At 35.5% G+C, this 19,441-nt stretch overlaps 1 protein-coding gene across 7 annotated transcripts in view; it reads left to right on the forward strand.

Moving 5' to 3' along the window:
- Positions 1-19,441, forward strand: part of SESTD1 (SEC14 and spectrin domain containing 1) — a 50,518-nt gene that overhangs the window by 7,507 nt on the left and 23,570 nt on the right. For all 7 annotated transcript variants that reach the window (XM_064434311.1, XM_064434306.1, XM_064434308.1 and 4 more), the window contains 4 exons: positions 4,537-4,616; positions 7,764-7,872; positions 10,834-10,924; positions 12,923-13,036. In XM_064434311.1, the coding sequence (XP_064290381.1) occupies positions 4,562-4,616; positions 7,764-7,872; positions 10,834-10,924; positions 12,923-13,036 (369 nt within the window). In that variant the 5' untranslated portion in view covers positions 4,537-4,561. The remainder of the gene's footprint in view (positions 1-4,536; positions 4,617-7,763; positions 7,873-10,833; positions 10,925-12,922; positions 13,037-19,441) is intronic.

Raw genomic sequence — 19,441 nt, forward strand, 5'->3', positions numbered from 1 at the left:
AGCCAAGTTCCAGGTGCTTTTTAATTGAAGACAGCATTAACTAATAAATATTTACAGCCTTTTTCTATTTTTGGGGCAGGTTTATGCTTCTCAAAGTACCCTGGGGCATCAGCCCTGGAGACACCTTCGTTTGTGTTCTCTTTGTGCAGCTTTGCTGTGGGAAAGATGACATCCTTTAATGTAGCTTTAAAGGAAGGTGAAATAATAATTTACATAGATAATTGTGATACTCAGCTTTCGTCCTGTCTTTTACATGTGGATTTTATTTCTGTGTGGAACAGATGAACTAGTTTTAGGCTGATTCAGGGAAAAAGAGGGTAATGGTTTGTGGGTTGAAGTTAGCGTCTGAAAAAGCCTGTGTGCTGGCTTCAGAGAATTAAGATGTTAATTTTGAAGGTCTGCAATTCAAAAGTTGATCTAAAAGAAAAAGTGTTTTCATTCTACATGATTTGAGGCTTTTTTTCCTTTGGTACTTCAGAATGTCTATTGTTATTTCTGCTATTGTTTGTGCCTGGACTTGCAAGCTGCTACAGTTTTGAACCTAGCTGCCCATCTGCTCCTTGGTTATTTATAGGCAGATTTGTGGAGCTCCTTCTAATCCCTCAAGTCTTCAAAAACATTAATGAATTAAACATCACAATACTCTTGTAAAAAGAGAATTAAATGGAGAAACTGAATGGAGACTAAAAGAGGATAAATGACTTGCTGAAAGCCATATGTATATTTCATAGCTGAACAGAGAATAGAAACCAGATTCTTTTTTTCTTACTTCTAGTCCTGTGCTTGACAGACCAGCTACATGCTCTTGTGAGATACATGTTCAAAGAATGAAGAAATAACTTGTTCTTTGAATCTTGCAACAGATGCTCATGTGCAGACTCAAGACCTTGCACCATGTATTGAGAGTATTAAAGGTTTCAGGTCTAACAGACATGAATAAACATGTTAATATTAATTCTCATTAAGCCTGAATTTGTTTTGATTGTTAATGTTTTGGAGCAGTGGTTTCTGCTGGGTTGCTTAGAAAGAAAACACCTGTTATTTGCAGGAGAGCTTCTCTCTGGCATCTTAGTTCTACTTGTCCAGTCAACCTGTCCCTCTTCCCCTGTCCCTAATAGACTTTTACAATGGCTTAAAACAGTGTCTGGACATTGGTTCCTATTTAGTTTTTTTAATTCAGTGGCAGTGAAGATGGATAGCACAAAACACAGGCTAAAGTTTGCATTCATCAGAAATTTTGCGCTTTAGTGAATTACACATAGTATTTATTGTGTGTGAGTTTTTCTGATTTTTGGCTGGGGTTTTTTGTTGTTGTTGTTTGGGGGGTTTTTTGTATTTTTGTTTGTTGTAGAGCATTGTTTGTTTTTGTTTCAATTTTGTTGTTGGAAGAACTTCCAAAATTTTAGGTGTGTGGAGTAACACATTGTAATTTGCAGTTGTTCCAAAGTCTAGAAATGGTGGAGGATGCAGCCTACTAAATTGTGATTTGATTTCACATTGGAGTGTAGCTTGAAATATTGTTTTGCAACTTTTACCTGTTCTGTAATTTTTTTGAACTATTTATTTACTTTTTCCCATTCTCTCCTTAATGTATACATGTTTCATGTTTGTGTGTAAGAGAATTTTCTCCACAAATTGTAATAGTTTCTGCTTGTCAAGAGGATTGGAAGAGTTTTCTATTTCACTGAAATGCCTTTCAAAATTTAGGTTTTAAATATAAATATTATGCAAATTTAGTGTTGCCACCTTCTTGTGGAAATCTTCAAAAGAATGAATACACTGTTGGAGACTGACATTGCTCTGTTGATTTAATGACCTGGAAGCCTATGTCATTCTAAACAAGTTCAATGAGGTTCTTCAAAGTGTATTGAATGTCTTCAGGAAACATGTTAAGTAAAAGAACTACAAGTTCTACAGTTTGCTCTATGCTATTTGAAGGTGTTATGGTAAAGTAGATTCTAGGTGGGCACACAGCACTCTACATTGTTTCTGAAATTCAGCAAACAAATGTAATCTTTTTGTTTCATATCTGTAACATTTCATCATATAAAAGTTATGTTCTTTTGGTTTGGAAGTGATAAAATGCAGCTTCCTGAAGTATTTCACTTCCTCTCATGAAATCTGCTCTCTTCAGTGCTTTTGCTTTTCTTTAGTAGCTTTCCTGTGTTTAATGAAACCAAATGGGTTTTTTATTGATGAATAGACACGGAATCTGTTTCATTCAGCTAAATAGTGGTTAGATATTGAGCAACAAGTCACTCTTTCCTCATGCTAAATTTAGAGCTTGATGGAAAATTTGAAGAGCGTGTCGTTTTATCTTTCTCCAACAAATTGAAGACTTTGCATATATTTTGTAGGTCTAAATACATTGCAAAGGTACAAAGCAGTGTACCTTTTCAAAACATCTTTAGTAGCTCCTGTTGGAAAGTAGATGCCAGCTTTCTTGAAATGGTTTCACTTTCCAATATTAAAAAAACACCTTTTTTAAAATTCATCCTGAGACTCTTTGGATGTCAGAAACGGAGAAGGATGCTAAGCCTGTTTTTTAAATGGAGTATTTTCTTTTTTTCTGGTATGTTCTGATAACTCTCACCAGAGCAGGTTTTCTTCTGGATGGAAAACCTATCAAAGCTCTCACAGAAGAGAGGTAATTGTACACTTCAGGAGCTTGTGGAACAAAGGCTAGGTGTTTGGAACTACCAGCAATTGTTCTAACTGGTCTGACTCACCTCCCTCCACTCTGAACAGAATGCTTCCTTTGGTTCCAGGAAGTACTGAATAAAAGAACTATTTTGGTGCATGGACAGTGCCACTACTGTGGCAGAAAGCCAAGCGATGCTTTCATATTAAATAAATAGGTCTTTTCAGAGCAGAAGAGAAACATGTTCCCTAGAGTCAGTAAGCTGATGCAGACTTTTGTTCCTGTGTGAAAGTATGAAGATAATGAAGTGTGTGTAGGTTTGAACTTCCTTCATTGATTATAATAAAGAGGCATTTGTAATAATTTGGAAACGTAACCAGGGGAGGAGGGGGAAAAATAATTCAGGTACGTGTCCCACATCTTGAAAAAAGGAAAATTAAGAGAAGTGCTGAAGTTAAAAAGCTTACACAGGGTGGTTTGAGAGACAAAAAATGACTATCCGAGTAATTGAGTATTGTGTTTTATACAATAAATAACTACAAATCTTTGTCTAAAGCATACAGGAAGCTTTAATAGGATGCTTTTTTGAGTAGTTGTTCAAAGTGCAGGCTGTCACGGGACTCAGTTTCTTGAGAGAACTAAAAGTTGTTTGTTTCCTTCTGTAATATGTGAAGTGTGAAATCTATAAAATTGGCAAAAATTGCATTTCAATATGGAGATTTTGGGATAAGAGGTAGGAATGAACATTGTGACACATTACACATTGGAATGGGAAGAGACAGTAAAAAGCTGTTGAAATGTTTTTTCTTTTTTGTAATAATATGATCATTCTTTTTTGTTTATTATGAAGCTGGTTGTTTTAACATGAAAAGGAATAACTATTTTACTTCAAGTTATTTGGATTTCTCTGGATTTTTTTGTGGTTTTTTTTCTAAATAATTTATAGTTTTTATTCAATTAACTTCCCCCATGCTAGGAAAAAAAGTTCTGTTTGTGTGCACTCTGAAATATCCAGAGGGAGAATTCCAGGTTGCAGTCTGAAGCCCCGGGTCTGGAATGAAAAAACAAAACAAAAAAAAAATCTATTTTGATCTGTTTTTATTTTGACTGATATTGGCAAATGTCTTGAATTGAGTATTTCTGAGCAGAATTAGATTTTCTAATTATAAGGATTGATCTGTGGAAGTAGCACCTCAGAAAGTTAGAAGCAGATGCCAGTTCCTACTTTGTGTTGGCAGGAAGAGGAGGTTGCAGTTCAGGCATCCTGTGCATTTGTCAGTGAGGCAAAAAAGCATCATGGTGAATTGCAGTTCATTCACAGTGCAATAAAAATTGTATGAGGGTAAGGAGGAAGCAAAAGAAGCAGGAGCATTTCTGGGTTTAGATTATAGGTAGGGTGTAGTTATTCAGGCTGTTGGATGTTTTTCTTCACCTGAAGCCCTGCTAATGGCAGGGTAATGGCAGTGTCCTGACAGAAATGTAGCATATCATATTTAGATAATTATTATATTCTTGGTAAGAGCAGACAGACTGTACAAAAGCACAATCTTATTTGCACTTATTTTACATCTGAATGAGCAAACAGATAACCTACCTGAAAATTAATTAGGGTTGGGAAATGGGATTTTATATAAGTTATCTTGTTGTCCTTGGTTGAGATGTTGCTCTGGTTTTTGCGATTGGACTGTTTGTCCCCCGCAATGAGGGAAAAGAAATCTTTAATTAAATATTTGTATGAATAATGCCTATAATAATGTTTTTTCTTAAGTTTTTACAGTACTTTAGATTTTTGTTACAGTGTTCTGTTCTTCCTTCAGAAGAATACAAAAGTGTAACACTGTGAAACACTGTATCTGATTTCCCATGCTTGACAACTTCAACTTCTTGTGTTTCAGAGCTGTGGAAAGTATCTGAAGTAGAATGGAAGCCTCAGTAATATTACCCATTCTGAAGAAAAAATTGGCATTTCTTTCAGGTACAATTTCAGCTTTCCTCAACTGATTCCACCCTGCATAGTTTGGATGGGATATTTAAGTTGGTTATTTGTATTGGCTGGATGTATTTAACAAAAATGTGTTGTTGGTTAGTGCTTTGTCATATTACATAAAGAATCTCTGGAACCTTTTATCTAGTAGCCAAGGTGACGGTGTTTAGGACTTGCTTTTGCTGTAGCTTGTAGCTCAACCCGCAAAGTTGTAAAGAAGTTTCAGTCTGTGTAAGAGACTGATAATTTAATAGACATCCAGAAATAATCCTTGCTGGTTTACCTTTTTAGTTTTTTGGTTTTTCTAAAACAGAGTGAATGTTTTCAGGATTTTCTATAGAAAATTTTTCTTTCCTTTTCACCTGTCTTTTCTCCAGCATAGGAATACATGGGAGCAGAATTAGCCATGCATTGCAACAGTGTGATTATTGCCAAGAAGTTAATTCAGGGAAGGTTGTAATTATCACTGTATTTATTAAAACTTCCTGAATCTTATATTGAAGATTCTCCTCCCTCTGCCAGAAAAAAAAAAAGGAAATACTTCAAATGGTGAATGACAATCCCTTGCTGGTTTCACTGCTGTTGTAGGTAGCTGTGCTAGTTCTCGGTGTTTGATTGTCTGATCTAGTGTCGGTAGGTAACTTACAGAACACTTGTCAACTTCAAAAACTGACAACTGTTGCCATAAATGTTCTTCTGGTTTAGTTTATTTTTGTTTGTTTTTAGCCAGTCTAGTTTAGCCTGCTCCAATCACCTGAGAAGTGAAACCTGCTCTTTTTGTTAATAGAATTTATTTTGCTTTGAATTTGCGCACTGTCTCCAGCAATTGCAAATTTAACAATTCCTTTTTTAAAAACAATCAAACCCCTAAAACTAAGCTCGCATGAAATCCTGGGACAGTTCTTCCACAGTAACAGCAGATGTGTAGTGAGTTGGTTGTTCAGCATTATATTGCAAGGGGATATTCTCATTAACTAGAGTGCATTTTCAAATTGCTATTAAAGCTGCCTGATCCGTTTCAAAATACTGAGATTCTTAGTGGAAAGTAATTTGAGTGGCATTTTAAATACTAGGAACCATTTTGGACCTATGTATTTCTGAGTAGGTTTGATAATTTTGGAATTGGTTAGTATTAATGGGTGCTTTAATTTAATGAATGGCAAAGCTTGATGCAGCAGGATTTTTTAGCATTCTTCAGTGTAAGTAAAATGGCTTGACAGACATAAATCAGTTCATCATGTCTCTTTACATCAATTTTACTGTATAGTTTCATTAATGATTAAAAACATATACTCAGAAAAACAGTATTTTAGGAAAGCCCTGCAGTGTTTATGTGCTGAAGTCTGTTAGAATTTTTGAGTTACATTGGTACCAATAATGTTGATCCTGCCTTTTTCTGGAAGTAAAATGGTGGTTTCTAATGGAAATCCATGGCTGCTGTAGTTTTCATGCTGATAAGTCATTACACATAATACAGAAGAAAAGGCAAGCTCCTAAGTCAACAAAAAGCCTTGAACAACCACTGATGCAAAATGATCTAAAAAATTTCTTTCTTTTTTTTTTTCAATTTTTCTTTTGTAATGCTCTCAGTTGCTTTCCTTAGCAGTGTTTACAAGCTGGGGGAAAAACCTGTCAGTTGTTACACAAGATGACCTGTCATGAAATAATAATTTAGATAATTATTCTGGTCTTTTTGTGAAATGTCAAGAGATTATATTTCTGGGATTTAGGTTGTGCTTTGTTTAGTCAGTTCAGCAAATGCTGTTTAAATCCAAGCATTTTCCCTTTTTCTCTGCTTCCTCACTCCAATTTTCAGGCTTTTTGGCATTTAGAAAACAGAAGGGTGGACAGTCTGTAAATAACTGTTGCTTTAGATTGTTTCTGCTGGAAGCATCTGTCCATTTGTCCTTTCTCATACGGCACCACTCTTCAATTCTTCAGTTTAGAAATACAGTTGTTAAAAAGTGTGTTGCTGTTTTCCTGCAACAATTCTCTAACAAAAGAGGAAAGAAAGGGAGCACAACTACTGCAATGGACCACTGAATATAGTAGGTCCTTTACAAAAATGTGGAAAATATCTATGTATCAGTGGATCTTTAAAGCTCCAGAGTTAGAGTGTTTGCACAGCTTTGGAAACAAGGAAAAAAGGCCTGTTGCAATTAAGATTCTAACATGTTGTGTAACAATATGTTGCATGCACCTCATGGATGGGGAGAATTCTTGTCAAATTATGTCAGCATATGTGTATGAGTCTGCAAGCATTGCTGTGCTTGTGCCTTTTCTTGTTTCTGCACGGCTGTTGCTATTCTGTAAAAAGTTGTTCTTACTGATCAGATGGAACTTCAGTTCTACTGAAGAACTTTATGAAGCAAAAGCATAATTTGCCTTAGCCATGTGAAAAACAGTTTGAGAATAAAGATGTTCTTTTTTAGATTATGGGAATTCACTTTGCTTGATTTTTACCCAAATAAACCTGTGATTATAGATGTCTTTGTGCAGTTTTTTTTAAAATATAGAGAAGATTGTTTAGTAATTGACTCCTACGTGTGCTTAAGTATGTTGTGGTTGTGGGGTTTTTTTCCTTAATAAAATAGATAATATATCAAAATTTACTGTTTCTAATATTGTTTGTATAAGTTTTATCAGAAAGGTTTGAAAATGCAGATGAAGATTATGGCAAGCAGTTGGAAACACATATCTAAATTGTAGGGAAAGTCCTTTTCTAGGAGCTCCAGTTGGAGCTTCTGGGTCATGTTCAGCTTGGGAGTGGACTAGGTTTCTGGTCGGCTGGTAGTGTAGAACGTCTAGGAGATGCTTCTTAATAATATAATGTGAAAATGCAAAAAAAACCCAAAAAGTTTCTGGAACACTTGATTTGTGTTGTTTATATTGAAAGTATTAGATCAAAAATTGTGACAGCTGTGGATGTGGGCTATGCTCTGATGTCCTGGTGATGTCTTAAATATCCGTGTGGTGAGTGAACCTTCGCAACTGAGAGGTGAAATACCAGTTGAGGTTTTCACAGGAAGTTTAAAGATTCCTTTTGTGATGAATTGGGAGACCACTTAACTGCAAACTATTTGTTCTGCTTAAACCTCATCACATTAACTTTGTAATTATTTTTTCTCTCTGAAACAGGAGGGAAGGACAGAAGGAGTGGCCTCATTTTGACAATTCCATTATGCCTTGAACAGACGAGCATGGATGAGCTGAGTGTCACACTAGACTATCTTCTAAGTATACCAAGGTGATTTGGAAGGCATTCAGAGCTGGTTTTTTCCCTCCAGTTTTCTTCCCAGAAGGAATCTTTCTATTGTTTTTAATTTTATTTGCTCTTCTTTAACAAATTAATTTTATGTAAATGTTTGTTTAGAATGTGATACTGTCTGACTGAGCTAGAAACACACATCCCAATAAGCTAAGGGATATGTTCTAAGGCTTGTCTGTGTCCTTTTGTGTCCTTATGTTCTCCTTTCTTTTTTCATAATTTCTTTTTAATGACAATGCACTTAAATTGCTAAGTAAATTAATGAGCCATTCCAATCAAGCTCCTAAGCTTGCAAGGGCAGCATTGCCCATTGTCCTTTCTGTGCTACATGCTTTGTAGCTTTTAGGGCTTTAGTTTAAAAGTGCACTAAGTTAAAAATATAGCTTTTCTGAAGTGAGCAGCTTGCGGTACTGCTTGAATGTGCTGCCTAACAACTGGAGTATGCTGTCATCCATAGCTTGCTGTAAAATCATTGTTGTTCAAGTTCTGTGCATGTGCCACTGACAGCTTATAGTGACAGTTTTTGATCCTGGCTTAGTTACCTGTATTTCTGTTTTCTTAAGATCTAGGGATTGATCTTTATAATAATTTTTTTTTCTGTCATGTGCCACTGCTTTATAAAGAAAAGGAGCCTCTCAGATGAATGTTTGTTTTTGTATCTTTTCAAATCTCTCTTCTGGAAACAGAGCAACAGTGGCATACTAAAGATATCCAGTGTACTTTGCATGTTTTAATCTATAAATGTTTATAAAACACATTTAAAGGATTCAGTGTTGGGGTTTTTTTGGTAGATTAGAATTTTAAAAATCCTGATTGGTGAGACAGAAGCAAAGAATAAATTCAGGTTATTTAAAAGTAAAACTTCAGGAGGTATATGAATATACTGCACAACGTTTTAGTTGTGTAAGCTTTAGGGTTTTTTAAACAGCTTGTTCTCTTTTGTGAAGTGGTGAAACACCAAATGGTCATCCACACAAGTCATGTCATTGACTTAAGGACTTGGCCATATTTGTGGAACAGATGCAGGCATTCTTGTTCTAGTAAGCATTAATTATTCCACAGTCTCATCCTGATCTATGTCTTTACATACATTAGTGTAACAATAACTGTCTAAAAGCTGAACTAAAGTGCTCTTTGTATTCAGTAGAAACTGGGAAATCTATTTGAAAGTGAAGTCAGTGTTCCCACATGTAATGCTCTGGGTCAGTTGTGGAAAAAATTACCTCTCTTCTATGGTGGCAGTATGGAAAAATCATTGTCATTTTGGTTCACATGTTGTTTTTCAGTGGGAAGTGCAAACTTTGGCCTAAACACGTCTCTTTTTTTGTTCTGGAAAGACTTGCTGAGCAGTGTTTGGGGAAAATAGGGCTGAGGTGAGAGGTATTGTCCCGAACCCAGATAGCTGTTCAGATGCATAGTACTTTTTTCCCCAAGTTCTGTGTGTAAGGTAACATAATATGTTTGACTTTTAATTCAGTTGTGTGTGGTATATGATGTAACTACAACTGAGATCTGCAGTCTAGTGTGGATTGCTGGCTGTGTCCAAAATTTGAGGCATAGCTGCTTCCAGTGTCTTGAGTAGAATTTCTTTAGAATATGTGTGTAAAGCCATTCTAAAATTTCAGACAACTTATTCCTAGTATTGAAGTATACAGTTATGCCTTTCTTTGATGGTATTTAAAATTCTCAGATTCTGAAGAGGTTTGTTCAGAACTGAAGAAAGATAAAAGTGGCAACATTGATGTTGTCTGTTCATACCTAAATTTGCTTCCTTTGTTGTATTCTCTCTATTGTGGCTCAAATCACCAAGTTTTTTGCTTTTTATTTTAACTTGCATACAAACACTTGCATTGGCTAACCTTTCTAGAAGTAGTAGGTCACTTCTAGAAAGTAGGTCAATCAATTTGATTGGTTGTCTATTTTGTTGGGTTTGGGGGGTTTAAATAGTGTTAGTAGTAGAGGAGCAGATGCTCATACTGCTCCATTCCAGTGAGCCTAAGGAAGTTATGTCTCGAGATGCTGTAATGACACTCTTCACCTTATTCTTCAAAGCAATAGCATCTTTTGAGTTGGTTTTGATTGCAAATTGCACTAGTGAAGCCTCAATGTTCAGACTGCTTCCAGAAAAATATGTGTGATCTTAGAGGTCCCTTAAAACCAAAAGCTTTCATAGACTGTTTAAACAGCCAAGTTGAATTATTTTTTTCCTAAATAGTAAAGTGCCCTTTTTTTCCCTCCTTTTTTTTTTAAACTTCAAAGTGAATTTGTCTTCCACCCATACCTGATGAAGCTCAGCTTAAAAATGAAATAAATAACAGTTAATTTCTTGTTGTGACACATAATGCTAACTGTTGCATGCCTTGTTTTTTGTCAGCTAAGAAGATCACAGAAGTAGCTTTGTTTTATAATTGCAGATTTGGGAAAGATTACATAATGCTTTCCTACCTCTCGTAAATGTCATGGATTTTATTTGCTTATAACTTTGCCAACACAAGAATTTCAATCTGGCACATGATATCTAGTGTGGTAACTAACTTTAGACCATGGGCTCACTTGCAAGTCCTCTTCTGGGTGCTCCTTGTAAAAACTGGCATCCCTTTGTTGTCCTTATGGCACTGCAAATTGATCTCTTTTCTGAGGATTTTGTCAAGTTAACAGTTATGAGGCCTTCTCAGAGTTGCTACAGTTTAAAGAAATTATGAGATATACTTCAGTGCTACTTAAAAAATGTAGTTTGTAATATCTAATAACATGCTGGAGCATTAAAATTGGAACGTTTTTTATAAATGAGTAAACTTAAGGTTTATAAGACAGGGTTTCTATAAGGAAAAAACAGCTATGCAGTTTTTTTTACAGGAGGCTTGAAATCCAAAGTTGTCATGACATGACACTTGTTAGAATGCATTTTATGTTTTTCTAAGTGGTTTTTTTTTCTTTTAGTGAGAAGTGTAAAGCTCGAGGATTCACTGTGATAGTGGATGGCAGAAAATCTCAGTGGAACGTGGTAAAGACAGTTGTGTTAATGCTCCAGGTAAATAAATATTTATATGTTCATAGTTGACTGATCAGTTTTATGGTTGTGAGCCCACTGGCTGTGTTATTGTAGAGACAGTAATTTCCTTAAAATGTGGTTCTGTGCAGCAGGAAGAAATTCTGAAAAGGAGAATGCTACAGCTACATCTGCTTTCTGAAAAGCAGATGCTACAGCTCACTCAAGAGACAAATTCTTTATATGCTGAGAATACACAATTGTAGACCTTTTTCTGAAATGGAGGTTTAGTTAAAAAAGTACACAAATATACTCCTGGCATCACCAACTCTGAGCAGTAGGAATGTGTGCAGGGCTACAGTTCACACAGATATTGCAGCTGAGCAGGTTTTGATGCAATATATGCTGTACTGCCTGGTTTCCTTTGCAATAGGGTATAGTTGACTTAGTTGTGGATCATAGTTCCAATCACAAATTATGTTCTGCATGCTTCAAAAAGTAGGAGAAGAAGAAAAGTGACAATTTCCAATTAAAAAAATCTAAAAAAAATATTATTTTAACTCTTCAGATCTGTGGGCTTACAAATAGTCTTATTTCTGGTGGACAGTATAGATTATTTTCTGGTCTCAATGATCAAAGAAAATGTGAGATACAGCATTTCTACACATTAGAACACTTGGACTATTACCTTTCTTACTGCACAGATGGTTCCTCTTTATCAGAGCAGTTTTCCTCTCAGGCTTAGGTGAAGCCTCAGAAAGTGTGTCACATACAAGTAATTTCTTTTTTTTTTTGGTCCTGCTGGGTCATTGTTGCTTCTGGGTTTTGAAGTCAAGGTGTCTTTCACCTATTCTTGACTAAGATGGTTTTCCTATTAATAGAGTGTTTGAATCCCTTGTGTTCAGATTATGATCTTGACTGGGTTTTGCTTCAGCCACTGAGTGGTTGTGAGGTTCAGTGGGAGCTGCAGCTAGTGGGGAAGGTCAGCTCTTTGCCCAGGCTCTTATTTCCCTGCCTTCCTGGCAGCACTCATCCTGCCTCTGCAAAGCTTGCAGAAGCATGGGTTGCACATCTGTGTCTTGAGTTTGAGAAGTAAGCAATAAAGATGATTTTCCTGTGTGAATTGATCATTTGTGCAGATCACATGAGATTTGTCTGCTTCATCATTTGTAGTTCTCAAAAACACTTTTGTGTTCAAAATATTATCTACTTGTAAATAGGTTTTGCATAGTTGTTAAAATGGTTGCAAGAATGAAATGGGGTTTTTTGTTGCTGATTTCTTTAACTTCTTTTGAATTAATTTTTTATTAATAAAATTAGGTATTTAAAGAGAAATCCCATGGGTTGTGTCACCTTTACATCACTACTCTTAGATCAACTTTTACTTATTGCTATAGCTGATGAGTTTACAGTAATCAAGAGTCTTTGTTCCTTGATCTACATTCAGTGTGACATCATAAAATCAATATAGTAGATGAAATTATTGGTTTAGTCCGAGAAATGTTTTCCTGGTAGTATTTTAATGAATTAATATGTGGAAATATGTATATTCAACCTTTTTATTTTAGTCTAAGTAATATGTGCTGAAGAAGTAAAGGATATAATCTTGACATGCAATCTGATAACAAATACACAATTTTTGCCTAACTTTATGATTATTGTTTTCTTCTTCATAGAAGAGAACATTGGTGGAAAACTTTGGTTTTAACATTTCTTCTTCTTTTTAATGAAATACTATAAATTAAATAAAGTCTAGCCAATAGTTCATTTTTCTGTATTAACACATAGACTAATGGTCTGTCCTTAGGACTGGGAATAAAGAGGTTATATTTTTTCAGTTTTGACACTGTTTGCTATGAAATCTTGTGGAATGTTACGAAGCAGGATGGAGCAAATATGTGATGTAGATGAAGCAGACTTCAATTTCTGTCTGCAATTTTTACGTTCTTGTATAAATGATGAAATATAAGTGGAATTCAGTTCTATGGTAAATGCAGGCTTAATCTTGAATGTTTTATTTATTTTTCATTTGTTTTACAGAATGTTGTTCCAGCTGAGGTGTCACTTGTTTGTGTAGTAAAGCCAGATGAATTTTGGGATAAGAAGGTTACACATTTCTGCTTTTGGAAAGAGAAAGATAGACTTGGCTTTGAGGTATGTTGAGCTTTTGTCTACTTCAGTCAAAAATACTGTTTCTGAAATACTGATGTAATTGGATGACAACTAAAGTGTCTTTAAAATAGCTGTATTCCTGATGCTTTGTGGATAACCTTAACAAACCACTGTGGCTTTTTAAATTTTTCCTTTTTTAATGAGACTTTCTTCATTGAATATTCTTAACTTATAAATGTGTGGCATTTTATTCTTTGCTTAGCAAGACAATAAATCTCTGTGATAAGTATTGTTTTGAGTCAGAAACAGTTGTACAGGATTTAGTGTGAAATTTTTCTTGACTTCTCTAATAGGCTTTAGAGATACATGGTGTATGGTGTCACTCTGTCAGCTGTAACCATTCTGACAAATATCTTGTTGGTATTGCATGCATCTTCTCTCATTTTGTGAGTTCTTTGACATCAGGAACAGGTTATAGATCCCTTGCCAAATACAAGCTGACACTGTTCTCAGTTGTGAGGCAAAGTGTGTACGAGAGACTATGAGTTAATGTTAGCACTTCCCTTGTTATCTCTGTCTGGGAGGTTAATGGAAACCTCAGTTTTCCCTGTCTTTTTAGAAAATATCTGTGTCATCAAACTTTCCACTCTTTTTTTTTTTTTTTTTTAAGCCAATCTTGTTTGAATTACAACTGGCATGTAGCATGCAGCCCAGTCACGGTGTCTTTAATCAAAAACATGAGTGTGGTGGTGCCCACTTTTATAAACTAGCATATTGTTTGGAGCCACATCCAAGATGAGAATTTAAAAAGAGTCTGAACTAACCATCTGTACTCAAAAATATTATATAAGAGCTTCTGGTTAGAAGTGACTTAAGTTTGTAGTATTCAGTTTTTTAATTTCAGTTTTGTAGCATTTCAGTTTTATTCAGATCTTTCACAAGGTAAGGTAAATGTCAGAGTCCAGAGAGCAGCAGTAATAAAGGCAAAGCCCCTCATTAGAAGTCCCTACTGTGTGATATAGGCTCTCTTTTCCCAGCTACACTCCTGTAAATAAACTTCTTGGGTAAGTTCAGGAAGCCTTTGAAGTTGTGATATGAAAGTATGTGACATAGCAGCAGTTAGTGTATATATGATGGTGTTGCTAGCTTGGAAGTTAGTCTTTCTAGAAGATTCTTTCTGGATTTTTCTTTAACATGACTCAGCTGGAAAGCAGTTTTAGACAAATAAGCAGAAAGCTTACAGAAAATACATCAACAAAGCAGGGGTGGTTTTACATGACTAGAGAAGGATTAATAAAAGGATTTTTTGTTTCACTTTAAGGTTTGGCTGTCATTAAATGATAATCCTTTAATTAGTAATCTTAGTAATTTTGTAAAGCCTGTTCTGTGCTAATAATCACATTGGCATTGTTGGTGTTGACCACTGAAATTATGTACCCAAACCTTTTGGTTTCTGTTACTTGGTTACAATCAGGAAAGCTATTTCAGTAAAAATGACCCACCTTCTCTGGGCTTCAAATATTTGTGTCACAGACATATATCTTTCCTCTCTTCCAAATATGAGTGCAGAGCACTGATAAGGCTATGGAAGGCTCCAAATCATGCACAAATCTACAGCTGCATAATTTTGCATTACTGGCAGTAAAAACAACACCCAACTCATGTTTTGGATCGTGGGTTAGATTTGTGTAACTACTAGGAAAATTCAGGATTGGTTTTGTGCCAGTGAAATAATTATGAACTTAGAATTGTAATTAAAATATGAAATCTTTTTATTCACTTTGGTGTAATTTCATTTTATTTGAAGTAAATGCCGTGTAACTGATTTCTAATGGGACATCACATCTACCTCCTGTTTCCTACTACCTGATCTGTTCTTAATATCTTGCTTATTATTCCTATATGAAGCCATTAATCACAGTGTCTTCCTTTCTGTTCAAAGGCAGAGATCCTCTGCTTCAGAGTGAGATGTGGTGATGATGAGTTGCAAAGCACTGAAAGTAAATGTGGGAACTGAGATCAAACAGTGCTGGGTGGATAAGTACAAAGAGGTGGGCTGATTCAGCTGAGTAAAAGTTCATATCTTTATTTCTGGCTAGTATTAGTGTTGGTTTTGGACCTGCCTCAGGACAATTCCCATTTGTCCTCCAGCAGAACTTTGTTCTGTAACTTCATTCCTCCCTTAGTAGCAATCAGTTCATGTGTTAATTGAAGCAGTTTTATCTGGTCCTGTGCCACGCTTCATAAGAGGAGAGTTGTCTTAGTTGTTATAAAGCTGTCTTTCAGCTGAATGTTGCATATATGACACTGTAATACTTAATACTGTTAATACTTTAAAAGATTAAAAGAACAGGATTTGAGTATAAAAATTGCTGTGTTTTAGAGAGTAGGGAGGTGGTGCTTTTTGTTAATATATTGTACATAGTAATGTGACACAAATCACTCTTTTAGTAGATGTAGTGTGTTGTATTTGGGTGTGAGCTTTTCTTATTAGAGCAATGAGTGTAACTGAAAGAAAAAAATTACCATAAAAATAGAAGAAGTGTACAAATTTGTACACAATGCCAAATTTGCTATCGATTGGTGGGGTTATTTTGCACATGTCAGTCATTTAAGGAACTTAGTAGAAAAATAATCTCTGAGCCTGATTTAGATACTAGATCAGTACTTTGAAAATCAGTTCATCAGGAGCAGGAAAGAAGATGATGTGCTTGCTGTTCTTATTATTGTGGAAATCAGGGGGCAAAATTTTAAAAGTTCACTGAGGATGTGGAGAATCAAAATTAAGTTCATGAAAAAAACAGATAAGAGAATGGAAAAATCGGGTGGTAAACTGCTATGAATTACTTGAAAAAAATTGGAGTGTGTAGCATAAGGATATTGATAAACCTGAAGTCCAAAAATCTGAGTCGTTCTAAACGCTTCACACTTCTACTGTAGCAGCTGACAGCTCTAACTCTCTAGTAAAGAGTGTCAGAAATTTCTCATGATGATTTATCTGCAGCATCTGCTCTGAAAAATCTCAAGTATGTAATTTACCTTTTAAGAATTATGCTAATGAGCAGAGTATTGCTCCACAGAATAAAGAATGAATAACACTTTGTAGGAAGTATCTAATTTTTGTCCATTTTCAGTTCAGTGTTTTAAGACCAGAATTTATAGTTTTTGTGAACTTTCCTAAAAAGGCATATATGAGTTCCAGTCAAAATTGTTTATTTAATTGCATCTCCTTTCATCTGTATGCATCTCTGTTGCTATTTTAATATGGGAGGCAGTGGGTTCTTGGGTAAATTAGGGAATTGTCTATGTGGAGCTGGGGCATGTAAGCCTGCATTTATGTCACATCCTGAATTCTGTCCAAAGAAAGTGTGTTGAAAAATGCCAGAATCTTTGCCCATTTTCTCTTCTCTGGCATGTAAAAATAAGTGTGCTAATTACTGTGAGCCCAGGAGGGTAAGGTGAGTGGGTGGGTAAACCACAAGTGAAGGAGGCAGTTCCTGGGAGTGGAGTTCATCTTGTGTTTATCTAGGTTCTGCCAACTGCTCTTGGGTTTCTAGTATGACAGATTTCTATGGCACTGGTCAGATAAATATTTACCTAGCATTTCTTGGTGTAATGTGAAATAAAATGATCTTTGTTTAGATTAGTGCTTCATATTAAACAAATAATACCCTATGCTACTCAGCGTTTAATCAAATAGTGTTTCAAAATATGGATTGAAATAGTATTTGGCATCAAAAAATAGGACTATTCTCCTCAGGAAGAGGTAGTCTTTGCTTTAGTATTCTGTGCCAATGAAGATCATATTTAGATTACTCTTGTTTCAATTTTGTATTCTCGAGGGGCATGTGTATTGTTCTCTTTTGGAAAGTAACTTTTCAGATTCAATAGTGTGGCTGCTCTGATATTACATACTTCAGAAAAAAGCTCCTTGTTACAGAAATTTTACAGCCTTCTGTTCTGTACCTCCTGGGTTTGACTCTGTGACATTTGTATTAAAGAGCTTTTTTATTTCTTAAGAGAGAAATTAAGTTCAGATGGATGTATTTAACATTTTGGGAGCACTTTTACATGTCCTCTTGAATATCTAGAATTTCTCTCTCTCGTCTTGACTTCTGCCTCTATCTCCTTGTAGATGATCAGTGAAAATTGCAGAAAACAGCAAATGACATTGAGAGGTCAGCTTACTGCAAACAGTATTTCAAGCTTTTTTATTACAAAAGATACATGTTGCATGAGTCAAAATAATCTATTTTCACTGCTGAGAAATAGAATTTTGCACTTAAGGCACGAGACTTTGCAGTCCATGTTTTTAGCTTTGTCTTTCTTTTTTTGCTTGACAATTTTTACAAAGGTTGTTTTGATTTTATTAAAATATACAACACTTGTACTTTTCCCAAAGCCCTGTTCTGAGCTATTTCTTTAAAGGCTTTCACAGGGATTTAGCAGGCCAATATTGTACAGATCAAGTTTGCTGACTAGAGTAGAGCAAGGATGAGAGCTGCTAGCACTCCTCTGGGTTTTAAAAAGAGCTGAGTGCAGATGATGATTCCATGACTGTGGTCAGTAGCAAACAGGACACGTTTGAAACCTATTGCCACTGTGAGCTTATTAGCTGTCCCTGTTGTCAGAAGTGGGTGGATCAAGTGGGAAGGGAAGCAAAGATTAAAGGATTCAATAATTTATACTTTTTTTTCCCTGTTTTACCATCTGTCCAGATCTACTTGTTTCTCCCTTGGGAAATTTAAGCTCTTCATATTAACATCCAGCTATAATCTGCTGTCCAAAGGCTTTTACTTTGGATTATGAAAGCTGCTTTTTTTCCCCCCTCTTTTCTGGAGTCAACACAGTTTGACTTGGGAAATAAAGGAAAACAAAAAATCATTTCATTTGCAGGCAAACAGGGTTGTTTCTGTTTTTATGGCTGTAAATTACCTTATCTCTACCTGTGGTAATACTTTGAAGGGTGACATTCAAAAGCAAGAGTGAAAGACTAACTCATAAGGGACACCATTTTCTAGGATGTGGTATTTTGACATCTATTTTCACAAAAGGTCAAATATAATTACTCTCTTTGGATTTTGAAACATTCTGGAAACCTGACAGCAGAAGTTTGCTGAGCTTGAAGTAGAGTTCTGATCTGCAAAAGTGAAGTGTCTTCTCACTGTCCACATTGCATTTTTCAACATTTTTTTTCTTCTTTGGCTCTTGGTCCATGTACTTATGGGCTATTAATCTATAGTAGCTGATTTATTAATTTAAAGCATATAGAGGATGTTAGGTTAGCATTGCTACTACTTCAGGTTGAGAGCAAGAGCTAAGTTCTGTTCAGGAGCCGTCATTTCTGCCACAACCTAGTCAAAAATTCAAATGTTTGTTTACATTGTGAAAAGTTCACACAGGATTTTAGCAGCTAGCCCAGTGAACAGTCAATAAACAGTTTAAGAAAGAAGTGTTTCTTAAATGAGAAACCTAGAGAATGAATGGGTTTGGGAATAATGCTTTAAGTTAGAACAAGGTTTATTAATAAGGTAGAAGTTTTATTTTTCAGAGTTTTTCTAATAAGATGTACAAAATTAGGGGTTCAATCAAATCTCTTTTCTGGGTGTTTATTTTTTGTCAGAAGATTATTTTTCACATGGCTAACATTTTTTTTTGTGTGCAGGCTTTGCTCTTTCAGAATTTTTTTATTTTAAACAAATACCTCCCTAGTGGAAGTTTATGAGAGCTATCCCTTGCCCTCTCTCCTTCCTGAAACATCTCAGTTAAAAAAATCTCAAGTGGTCTCAATGCAGTCCATCTATTTTGCCATGCTATTTGGGTCTTTTCAGAACTTCTATTGCAGTAATGAGAAGCAGCTGGCCTGTTTGCTTTAGTTCCTATACCAGAATGTCCATACCAAAATTAGTTTTCTTTATTTTAATGAACTCAGAGATGAATGTTAAAAATTACCTAAACTATTACGTGTGCCAAAAGAAGCAAGAACAAAGGCTTATTTTTTTCTTTCTTGGATGTCGAATCCTCTGGGGTTTGGGCTGGTTACTGGCATTACCTAAAGAAACTACTAGCCAATTCCATTTACAGCAGCTATGTACCATTAAGAGTACAGGACAATAGTGTATATTTGGATGTTGCTGAAAGGTTTTCCTCTGCAATAATAGACCATTTGTTTGGAGCTACTCTGAATTCTGTAGTTTCAGTATCTGCAGGGAAATGGAACTGGAATAGAAGTCTCTTTCTAGTTAGCTCTTTCCACATAGTCTTGTGCCCTGCAAGAGTATGTGGATGATTTGATGGGTTATGGAAATTTTCTTTTCTTTTTTCTTTTGTTTCTGGTTATATATTCCCAATATGCCTGCTTCAGTAGAGTGGTTGTCTTTGGTTTTTTTCCACAGGAGCTATTCCAGGCATAGTGTATCATTCATCAAAGCAAGCTGTGCTGCCAAC

The sequence above is a fragment of the Passer domesticus genome, chromosome 10 (genome assembly GCF_036417665.1).
Source record: "Passer domesticus isolate bPasDom1 chromosome 10, bPasDom1.hap1, whole genome shotgun sequence".
In the NCBI taxonomy this organism is placed as follows: Eukaryota; Metazoa; Chordata; class Aves; order Passeriformes; family Passeridae; genus Passer; species Passer domesticus.